Below are 12,238 nucleotides of genomic sequence, written 5' to 3' on the forward strand. Positions count from 1 at the left end.
TAATAAAATTATTTTTTGGAGGTATTTAGGATATTATTAAAATGGCCATTGTAATACTAGTCCAGCGTTCCTTCCAGGGCTGTGGAGTCGGAGTCGGAGTCGTGGAGTCGGAGTCGGAGCTCATTTTGGTGGAGTCGGAGTCGGTATAAAATGCACAGACTCCGACTCCTAAAATATATAATAAATTGGGGACAGGAGTGCAATGCAGAATGTGCTGAATATTTTACTAAATAATAACATTTAGTATAATGCTTATATTTAAGTGAAAAATTTATTGTAGTACAATGTGAACATCAGACATTTAATTGTTTTTATGATACAATAATCAAGATATTTGGATAGAACATAAAATATTTATTGGAATACAACTTTAGAACACAAAAAACTAATAAATTGTAAATATGTAATATATATATATATATATATATATACAGTGTATATACACACACAAGATATATATGTAATCTACTGTATATTACATAGTGTATTACATATTTACAATTTATTACAGTTTTTTGTGTTCTAAAGTTGTATTCCAATAAATATATTTTATGTTCTATCCAAATATCTTGATTATCGTATCATAAAAACAATTAAATGTCTGATGTTAACATTGTACTACAATAAATTTTTCACTTAAATATAAGCATTATACTAAATGTTATTATTTAGTAAAATATTCAGCACATTCTGCAATTATTAAATGTCTGATGTTCACATACACATATTCATGTACTACAATAAATTTTTCACCTAACTAAGCAATATATGTAGGAGCCGGAGTCGGAGCCGGAGTCTGAGTCGGTGCAAGAGAATTTGAGGAGTCGGAGTCGGAGTCGAAGGTTTGGCTTACCGACTCCACAGCCCTGGTTCCTTCACAGCACCCTCCTTTGCTGGGTCCCACGCTAAACTGCATCCTTTCTGGGCTTTAAAAACCTACAAGATCAGCTGGTGAAGTAAAAAAAAGGCTAATGAAGCTGCCACGAGCTAGACCGCAAATCCTGCCCTGTTTTATATACAATATTATTGTGGTTTTGCAATGTGCGACTGTTCCTTCCCCCCCCCCCCCTTATATATTTCACATCAACTACAGATACGCACCTGTTCACATTGTAAAGGTGCTGCCAGTCCAGTTTGAAGTCAGGTTAGTACCAGCATGGGAAACCGCAAGGGAACGCCTGTTTTCATTATATCTCACACTGGTTACTCATACATTGTACTCTAAACGCTACCCCTACAAAATTCCTAGCTTTGCATGTGTACCGAGAAAAATTGATGTTGATGTGAAGGCAAGGGGTGGTCACACAAAGTATTGATTTTGGTTTGAAAACCTTTTTTACTCAATCACCTAAACCAGTATAGTCATTTCGGGTCTGTATAGTTGCAAAATTAATAAGATTTCTGCTTTTGTTTGTTACAGATAATCCAGCCTGTCTAAAGCAGGATGGGTTGGACCTCACCTTTGAAGAATGGGATGGTGCTGGTTTGCCTTGGTGGTTTTTAGGGAATCTGAGAACAAATTATTATCCTCTTAGCAATGGTTCCACAGACATCCCATCAAACCAGGTAATAATTTGGACATTAGTGGACTATTTTTGTGTGTGTATGTGTATGTGTGTGTAATATATATATATATATATACATATATATATATATATATATATATATATATATATATATATATATATATATATATATATATATATATATATATATATATATATATATATATATATATATATATATGTGTATATATATATATATATATATATATGTATATGTGTAAAAAAAACAAATAGAGAGAGAGATTCTCCTGATATAACCATGTCTTTTACCTCAAGTTGCAATGCCCTGCACATGGGTATCCATGGTTAAGTCTACTTGTATAGTGGCAGTTGTTCGTAGTGGTAACCATGGATGCTTAAGCTGCAATGCCCTGCACATGAGGTAAGAGACATGGCTATATTAGGAGTGGCATTGTGTTCTCTCCCCTCTAATCGGGGCCCACCCAATGTAATCGCGGGGGCCCGATTATTGCCATGGTGACATCTGGGTCACCAGACTAAGAGAAAACTCAGGGCTCGTGCTTGCAGCATGATCACTGAAGTTTCACACAGTGCAGCTCGTGTACTGCAGTGATCGATCATTACAGTACAGTGTAGCTGTGATCAGAGCCTCAAAAAGAAACGTCTCATATAGATACAAAGTAGAAAGTAAAAATAATAAAAAAAAAATCAGAAAATAAAGAACAAAAAAATATTCTTAGTTTATTTCAAAACAAGAAAAAAAAAAGGTTTACACGTTTGATATCATTGTATCATAACAACCCGATTTTATAAAACTGTCAAACTAGTTAACACCTTCAGTTTACCTTTAAAACAAGTAGCAAAAACTTTTTTTTTTTTTTTTTTGATATATAATACAGCTGCCTCAAAGTAAAATAAAACACAATCAAATGGTACCGCTTGAAGGGAACCTGTCACCAGTTTTTTGCTTTATAAGCTGCGGCCACCATTCTAACATGCTGTATATAAGAGCCCACATGGCTGTGTAATACACAAAAAAACACTTTGTGGTGGATGTGGCTCAGATGGGCGTCTTCGTCCTCCAGTGCCGCCTCTGTCGTCCTTTTGAAGCTGCGATGCATGACTCGTCCGATGTCCTACACACTCGCCGGCATTCCGGTCCTGAGCAGGTAGCGTAACGCGTGGGGCGGGCAGGTGCATACACATTACCTCTTTCACAATTCAGACCATGGTATTGTATTGCAGGCTTTCCTTGCTCTGTTTCTAACTTGATTGTAATATATATTACTATGTATCTGCACTTTTTGGCTGCATATGGTTGATAGCCTGTATTACTTACTCTCTGTTATTGAGGTATTGGGGTGTATGTACCCTTTGTTATATGGGGGACTCCTTTTTCTTCTTTGAGTCTTTCCTATTTTTTAATGGGGTTTTAACATTCTGCACTTCTTAAACTTGTTCACTTTTTGCATTCAGCAAGTGTTTTGTTGTCGCCCATTTAAATCCTGGATTTCTAGTGTATTTATAGTTAAGCTGTGCCCTAATCCCATAAATTTTGTGTGCCAGTTGACTATATATGGGTGGTAGCACGCTTCCATTTTGATTTGAGTGGTCTCGTCTAATAGGTTGTATTTATTTTAGGTCCTGAGCAGGCGCACTTTGATCTGCCCTGAGAAGTGCGCAAGCTCTGGGCCGGGGAGTGTGTATGACGTAGACGCGTCATGCACACAAGCTTCAGAAGGACGGAGATGGCCGAAAGAGGAGGCGCCGGCACTGGAGGACGAAGACTCCCATTTGAGCCACCTCCACCGCAGTGCGACCGTTAGGGGAGTATTATAAAGTGTTTTTTATGTTCTACACAGCAGCCTGGGCTCTTATATACAGCATGTTAGAATGCTGTATATAAGAGCCCACTTGTGGTGGCCGCAGCTTATAAAGCAAAAAAACTGGTGACAGGTTCCCTTTAAATCATCATGTTGTCATGGAAAAAAAAAAAAACAAAACAGGTCCATCAGCGAAAACATAAAAAAAGCTCTAACTCAAAATACAGCAATGCAAAAAATATAGTGAGCCAAAATCGTACCAATTATCTCCAACTCCTCCCACACACTCAGTCAGCCCTCACATGACTGTCGGCAGAAAATAACAAAACTATATATCCTTCGAAAATTCAATGATGCAAAAAAACCTTTATTGGTATCGCTCGCTGTAATCGTATCCACCAGAGGAATGAAGCCGTCTTATCACTTATATTGCACGGTGAACGGCTTATAAAAATAAAGCCACTTCTTAAACTGCTGTTGATTTTGTTTATTCTGTCTCCAAAAGATCGCGGTATGGCGTGGCTCATATTTATCCTGAGCTCTATGCTGAGCACTTACACCGGGAATTACCTGTAAATCGCTGAAAAAACATGGTTAAGATAAAATTTCCAACTGAAATTTACTGTAATAAGGCAGAGGGGATCACTTTGAACTCCCGTCTGGCGTGTGGTGCAGCGGTGTCCTCCAAAGTGCAGTCATCAACTGTTTTGTTCACTTTGAAAAGATGAACACCGCTGAACAGAATGGATCTGTCGTGGGGGTTTCATCTCAATCGCATATTTTGGAGATGTAGATGGAAACGCCTGTAAGTGCTCACATAGAGGACAGGATAATTGTGGGCTGATCCAAAATGTTCTGGATCCAAAATTGCCGTCAAATAGTAATCGACTCTAGCCACAAAAAAAACAAGTCTCCATTGAGGTCCTTCATCTGTTAACGCAAATATCGGGGCCTTCCACATTACTGGTAACACAGGCTCTGGAATTATGCTATGTTTCGCCCCCCTCAAAAAAGAAATACAGCAAAATCTCTGCTCCAAAAGCCATATGCCCCCGCTCCTTTCTGGGCCCCACATTGTGCCTAAACCACAGTTAGGGTATGTGCGCACGTTGCTTTTTACCTGCTTTTTACCTACTTTTTTGCTGCTTTTTCTTCTGCGCTGTTTAATGCCAAAATGGATGTGTTCTTCTATTCAAGCAAAGTCTATGGGAATTTGGGTTTCTTGTTCACACTATGTTGTTCAAAATGCTGCCTTTTTGTGGCAGAACTTTGGTCAAAAACTCAGCTTTTCAAAGAAGCAACATGTCAATTGTTTTTGCCATTTGGGTTTTGCACTGCAAAGCTGAGTTTTTGACCAAAGTTCTGCCACAAAAAGGCAGCATTTTGAACAACAATAGTGTGAACAAGAAACCCAAATTCCCATAGACTTTGCTTGAATAGAAGAATATATCCATTTTGGCATTAAACAGCGCAGAAGAAAAAGCAGCAAAAAAGCAGGTAAAAAGCAACGTGCGCACATACCCTTAACGTCCATATGTTTGGCACTGTTGTAGTGAGGAGAGCCTGCTTAATTTACAGGGTGCAGGTTTCCAGAAGCACGAGCTGGGCAAAATGTACGGGCACGGCAAGGACTTATTTGTAACTTTTAATTCTGCAGCATTCACTGCGTTTGACACAATGGGTGTTTTCCAGAGACTAAATCGTCACTACACCTTTAGATAAATTCCCAGAGGGGTGCAATTTCCAAAATGTGATACCCTGAGGGGTTTTCTTCTGCTCTGGCACTTGGGGAGTCTGCAAACTATTCTAGGAAAATCTGTGTTCCAAAAATCAAATGGTGCTTCTTCCCTCCCGAGCCTTGCGGTGCAACCAAACAGTTCTGTACGGTCACATGTGGGGTATGGGGTACTGCCACGGTCAGGAGACATTCTGTAACACATTATCGGCCCTTTTACCTATTCCCCTTGTGAACACTGTGGTTAAAACAACATTTTAGTGGTAAAAATGTAATTTTTTTTTTCTCACCGCCCAATAGTATAAAATTTTGTGACACACCTGTAGTGTCAGTATGCTCACTACTCCCTGGATGAATTCATTGAGGGGCACAGCTTGTAAAATGGGGTCACTTGTGGGGGATTTCTGGTCTGGCACCTCAGGATTCCTGCCAATGTGACATAGCACCCAGAAACCATCTAATATATAAATGTGTGTGTGTGTGTGTGTGTGTCCGTGCCCGTGCCCGTGTCCGGGATTGGCATCTGCACCGTCTCAGCTACAGCCACACAATTTTGCACACTCAGGTTAAGAGACAGAGACAGACACAGGGAAAGAGACAGGGTAAGAGACAAAGACAGGTAAAGGGATGGATGGGGAAAGGGACGGACGTTCTAATTTTATATCTATTTGTTTTGTGGTTTTTGTGTGCAGAATACATTTTTGTTAATATATTCTATTTTGTTAACAGCAGTTAACCCGGGCGAAGCTGGGTAGTACAGCTAGTTCCAACTATATCTGTACTCCAATATTGCACTTCACTTTGCACTGTGCCTCAAAAGTAATTTTTCACCACATATGAGGTATCTGCCTACTGTCAGGAGAAATTGGACAACAAATTGTATTGTTGAGGGCACACAAGATAATGACAAAGCAATCTACAGACACGTGCGCAGAGAATCCTGTGAGAAACTGTCCATTGGTAAAGACAATAAATTTGGCACAAAAAAGCCCAAAACCCATTTTTCTTGAAACTGGATGATGGATGTAGAAAAAAACTAAATACTCAAGGCAGCAGGGGGAGTAAAATAGCAAAAATTTGTCCACTGGTGACATGTCCTTTTTAAAGGACTGTTAAGTTTAGAAAACAATTGAAGATTTATGGTGAGATAGAGGAGGTGTTACTGCTCAGTATAGTCATGTGTTAGCCAGACAGTAAGAAGCGGTTGCACAGAACGTCTCCTTCAGACATGAATAGATTTTCCAGAACAAACAACCTCTTTTAACGACCCCATTACAATTAAGAAGTGCTGGATTTTATATTCATAAATCTGCCGTGGGTTCATTCCTTACAGCATGTAACACAAGGTTTAGAATTCACTTGAAATTGCTCCAATTGTCTGTGGGTCACTCTTGGTCAATCATACAGTGCTTTTCTGATTATATAATTGCACCTTAATGAATATTATTAGATGTACTGTTAGTTTCTGTGTCAAGAACCTTCTCTTCCACTTTGCAGGACATAGATACGGCCCTAGTTTCCGATACCACCGATGACTTATGGTTCCTAAATGACAATCGGTCAGATCAAATAAATGTGGAGCTAAAAGTGGAAAGCCTGGACTCTCAAAATAGTGAGGGTGAAGGTGTGAGAGATGGCGAAGGGAAGAAAGTAAGTTTTATAGCTCTTGTACCCTACATTATTTTTTTTCATTCTCTTCAGAGAATTGATTTCTCACATTTTGCTTTTTTCCAAGGCTACTTTTGAGTAGTTCTAATGTGAAATGAGCCAGATCCAAGTCACAATTTGATTAGATTTTGCACTCCTGCCCTGTGACTTTCTCAGCCGCTAAGTTCTGAGATGAGGTCCATTTATATTCTCGGAATACTATACACTTTAGATGGAATCCGCAATCCGAAATCTAATCTGAGCTAACGTGGCAAAATGGGGCTTGTGGTGTCAGAAACCTGCCACAACTTACTAGACATATATTATTAGATATTTTAATTTTTCAATGTAGCCACAAATGTGTTTTAAAAAAAAACGAAAAAAGAAAATACTTGGCATGTTTTATCAATTGCATTTAGTTTTTTTCCTTAAACCCACAAACTGTTTTGTACCCCCCCCCCCTCAATATGCCCTAAAGAAATCCGAAGTCTTCTTTGTTAAGTGTCACCATTCCATCCCTTATACAAGCTCTAGTTTGTAAGAACCAGCAATCTCCGATACATGTCAGTCATGGGTTTTGCTTCTTGCTGCTCTTTAGGTGATCGAGCTGACAATTTTTGGAGATGATTTAGAAGACACACAAAGCCTGAGTGATGACACGGATACCGAAACCACATCTGAGGTTTGGCTTTTTTACAGTAGCTTTTTGATAGCCTAAAAATGGAACACCTGTCCACAGGTCATCACTGGTATTGCAGCTTAGCTGGATTTATTTTAATGGAGTTGAGCTACCATCGGACACAAGCTTTGGACAGGCGTGCTGTTTTTTTATGCAGTAAAGTTTTTGGCAACCATTTTAATATTATGAATAAGTTCTCTTATTTCTGTCTGTTTTCAGGACTCCTGGCAGTGTACCAGTTGCCATAAGTTTAATTCTCCGGCAGAACGCTACTGCTTCCGCTGCTGGGCTTTGCGCAAGGATTGGTATGCAGATTACCCACCTCTCACTCATACCCTCTCTACACCCACTCTGCCAGCAAAAAACAATTCCCAGGACATGAACAATGGAATTGACATTCCTGACTGCCGCAGAACACTGTCTGCCCCCATGGTGCGTGTGAGAAGCAATGATAACAAATCACAAGTTCCTTTTTTAGAGCCTTTAGATCTGACATCAAATGTCAGAACGCTTTCGGACAGCACAGACCTTCTTCTCGCCTCTGAGGAAGCATCGCTGGATTCAAGTCGCCCCTTATTAGAACCTTGCAAGCTGTGCCACCGGCGCCCACGTAATGGCAATGTCGTGCATGGGCGTACATCGCACTTGGTGACCTGTTTTCTGTGTGCATGCAATCTTAAGAAGACTCGGAAAGGATGTCCAGTTTGCCAGAAACCCATACAGATGGTGGTAAAAACATACATGGCGTAGCTTGGGTTGAGCCCCGATGTCTTGCTTCATTTCGTAAGCACTTTTTTGTTTTGGAAGAGACCTAGGTGAATAAGTTATGAAAGGTTTTTGTGGTTTTTTTTTCTCACTGGAGTAGTGAAATTATTCCCTTATTCCAGTGACCATAACTGACCATGCTTTATCACTGCCATGATATATTGAGGTGTTTTCTTTTGTGTGACCCTGCTCAAGTCACCACTGTGAGCAGAAAGTAAAACTTTCAGAGTATTTATAAAGATATCTATAAAGAAGAGCAATGTATATCTATTTATATCTGGACCTCGGACGTTCTAGTTTGATGTGCCTGGAATCCATGTTCACAAGCTCTTTTTGGACAGTATTTTCAGGCCACGGTCACAATGCAACTACATTCAGCAATGCATTTTCATGGGTTTAACTCATTGTTCTCATTATTCCAATTCTTTTTTTTTTCTTTTCTCTCTCTCCATATTAAAGTCCCTTTATCAGCACAGAATGTCTGTTCAAACCAAGTACAGGCTTGGTGCATCATGGCGTGACCACACATTTAAGTGAACCTTCTCTCTCCAACCTTCCAGAGCTGTCAATCACATAAGAGCTGGAGGTAGTAAATGTGAAGGTGGACCAAAATGTTTTGCCTCGCCATGATGCAGCGAGCGCCTATGCTTGGTTTGAACAGTCATTCTGTGCGGACAGTCCCTTTTTAACAATGCAGAACCTCTCAAGTAATGTTTGCTTCACAAGCCTGTGGCTCAGTTGTATCTTCAGAACTTATGTGGTTTTTTTTTTTTTGTTTTGTTTTTTTTTTTGTTTTGTTTTTTTTTAAATCTTGTATAGATGCTAATTTTTGCCAAAGTATTGCCTTACATGGAGCCTTATTATAGCACTTCTTAAAGCAAGTAAATGGTACTTCCTTAAAACATGCTATAGTGGGTTCGGTTTTGGAGGTGTCATGTGCATGAAACCAATAGTCACAGACAACCTGATTTGATATAGCACCGTATGTTTCTTTTAAAGAAAAAAAAAGTATTGCAAAATTTGTAAACCTCTTATATATAATAGATGGCTAAATATCTCCAAAATCTGAACGCACCTGCCTTCTGAGCGATTCTGTCAGACTCCTCTGACGGTGGCTTATCGACACATGCCGCATGCACCTCTTCCCCAACATAATCTGTTGGGGGAAGAGCCAGAAGTCTCCATCGTATACATTAGAGTTGGTCAAGGTTAGGCTGAGGTTTTATGGGGGCCTTTAGGCTGGCCAAACATTACATATTGCTCCTGACACATGTATAGCGCAAGTCCCTTCCAGACTTGGCGACTGACCATACAAATTAGATAGTCATATGATCCAGCTTAAAACCGCGTCTGTGCAATGATCCCATTTGTGGTATCAAGTATTACCCATATACATTAAAGTCAGCCAAACCTGCCGATCATAAAAGGCATGAGGCCTCCTGACTCTCCCTATCAGATTATTTTGGGGGAGAGAGGGATTTGGCCATTTCCCTTTCAAACTGCCGTGTCTATCAAATGTCTGAACAAGGTTTTGTCCACTCCGAGCCTAATCTGATGGCCATATGTATGCGTAAATGACAGATTTTTTTGGCTGTACTATCTAAGCTGTGTGGGCAATTTTGAAGTTACTATTGCACTGTGTGCAGTCATTACCCCACCACCATGAAGCAAAATAGTTATTTGGAGTTGAAACACCACGCTCTACAATATCCCACTATGTAGACTTATGGAAATGGCTCTTTATAAGGCCTAACAGCTTGGAATCAGTTGTGTGGGGGAAAGTGGCCAGAGAGGACGAACCATTTAGATTTGCTTCTAGTAAATTATCACTCTGCACCTTTGTTCGCTTATGGTCGTCATGTTTGTTACCAGTGTTGTAACTTTACAATGTTGTATTTTTAAGCTAATTACATAGGTAATTCTACTTGATCTGTCATTTCAGACTCTGGGCACAAAGGGAAAAAAATGGTAAGTTTAGTTCTAATTAGTGATCATATAAAACGAGTGTCAACCCCTCTTACTTTTCTAACCTTTTGATTAGATGAGTTATGGGAAGGTTTACCCTCTTTAATAATCCATCTCAGACTAAAGACTTAGTTGATGATTACTGCCTATGTGGACGGGGGTGGGAGGGGTGTTTTAGTGTGATTTTGAGGATTTTATAAATTTGGTTTAACTTATGTGTTTGCGAATGTACCCGAAGACCTGATAAAGCATGTGCTGCAAAGGATCTCATGATTCGTTATATATCACAAACCTAGTGGCTGAGTCAAAGGTTCTGGTTAATGTATGCAAGTGAAGATGAAACATATTTGCACTATATGATCGTTTTGTAGCAAGTAATCTGCATTTGACATCGGCAAAGTATGAGCTATTTATGACTGATTTTTCTTTTTAATATTTCTTTTACTGTTCTAGAAAATAAAAGTGTTTTCTAAAGCTGTTTTGCTTACTGTATCATTGAGTAAAATCCTGAGAAAGTGAGTGATTTACAACTTGACACAAGCTAAAAATATATCAATTAGCGAGGAGGTTGTGCAAACTTTGTGTAGATTCACCATCGCACGATGTACATTACATAGCCAGGATTATTTGGCTGCTCAGTCAGATTACTGGATTTGACTATTTCAACCACAGCCATCTAATTTATATCCATGTGATCTTCATAGGCAAATTCCAGTAGTCTTAGCCATGACGTTGGTCTTTCCTGGTAATCTATCGGTGATTGGCCCTTCTATATTGACAGACCAATCACAGTGCAGCAGGTTGGTGCACCCTGCTTTTACAGCTCTGACCAGCTCAGTGATGTCACAGCTCGCTGTAAGGTAGTACAGCGGGGTGTTGGTGAACAACGCAGGAGGGCATATATCGGTGTCATCACAGATTACGGCTTTTAACTGCTTAGATGCCACTGATCATGGCGTCTAGATGGTTAACCCAGTCAGTACCCTGCCATTGCGGATGTTACCATGGAACCCATCACTTGGCCTTGGCCAGCTATGGTGGAATTCAGACTTATTTATATCGTTTACATATTATTTTTTTTTTTTAATTTTTGCTTTAGTCATTTTAGTTGATTTGAACCTAACTGTAGTTTTCCTATGAAGCACAGCCTGTAATTGGTCTTCTCTGGAGGACCAAGCTAGCAATTATAGGGCCTTCAGCAGCCTCCAGAGATTGTACTGCGTGGAGCTGGCATCTGCAATGAACATTTTAAATGTCTCAAAGATTGACAGGAGTATTTGTGGCTAAACTACAGTGCTCTGTGGAAGCTCCTTATCAACCTCTGAAAATGTAGGGAGTTGGGATTACATATGGAAGTAGTGATATACAAGTGCATGTCAATAACTTTAGGATATCTTCAAGTTTCAGTACTTCAATACAAAAAAGTAAATGCATATATTGTATAGTAATTACAAACAGAGATCTATTTTAAGTGTTTATTTCTGTTAATGATTATGGCTTACAGCCAATGAAAACCCAAAAGTCATTATCTCAGAAAATTAGAATAATTACCACAAAACACCTGCAAAGGCATCCTAAATGTTTAAAATGGTCCCTTAGGCCCCTTCAGACGTCCATGTTTAAACGGGTGCAAGCCACACGTACCGGTATGGTTGTCCGTGTGTGCATACGTTTGACGTCCGTGTGACTGGTACTGTTACAAAATGCATGATACTGAAATGAATTGGTTTTTTTTTAATGTGTAAAAGATGACCAAAGCCTGAAAAATTATAGATGAGAAAATATATAATAGAGCAGATAGATTAGATAGAAAATAAGAGAGAACATTTAAAACAGAACAGAATAACGATATAGATAGAGGTAAGCTAGGTTGGCCAGCTGTTTTACAGCATTTTTATTTTTTAATTTAAAAAAAAAAAAAGTGGGGTCCCCCAATTTTCATATCTAGCACAGGACCAACAGTAACATCACGGATTAATTGGAGTTCACAATGAACTCTGATGAACCTGTGAAGTGACAGCTGCTACACCTAGTGGGGGTGTCACATGGGTGTCGTCAGAATGTCATCTGAGTTCCTTGGATATTCTGAACTCGCTGC

General features: G+C 39.4%; 1 protein-coding gene across 1 annotated transcript in view; it reads left to right on the forward strand.

Annotated features, from left to right (window-relative positions):
- The window catches only part of MDM4 (MDM4 regulator of p53), a 77,817-nt gene extending 67,199 nt beyond the window's left edge, over window positions 1–10,618 (forward strand). The window contains exons 8-11 of the mRNA XM_075335660.1: window positions 1,421–1,566; window positions 6,582–6,734; window positions 7,330–7,413; window positions 7,630–10,618. Of these exons, the coding sequence (XP_075191775.1) occupies window positions 1,421–1,566; window positions 6,582–6,734; window positions 7,330–7,413; window positions 7,630–8,160 (914 nt within the window). The 3' untranslated portion in view covers window positions 8,161–10,618. The remainder of the gene's footprint in view (window positions 1–1,420; window positions 1,567–6,581; window positions 6,735–7,329; window positions 7,414–7,629) is intronic.
- The last annotated feature ends 1,620 nt before the right edge of the window (window positions 10,619–12,238 follow it).

The sequence above is a fragment of the Anomaloglossus baeobatrachus genome, chromosome 2 (genome assembly GCF_048569485.1).
Source record: "Anomaloglossus baeobatrachus isolate aAnoBae1 chromosome 2, aAnoBae1.hap1, whole genome shotgun sequence".
Lineage (NCBI taxonomy): Eukaryota > Metazoa > Chordata > Amphibia > Anura > Aromobatidae > Anomaloglossus > Anomaloglossus baeobatrachus.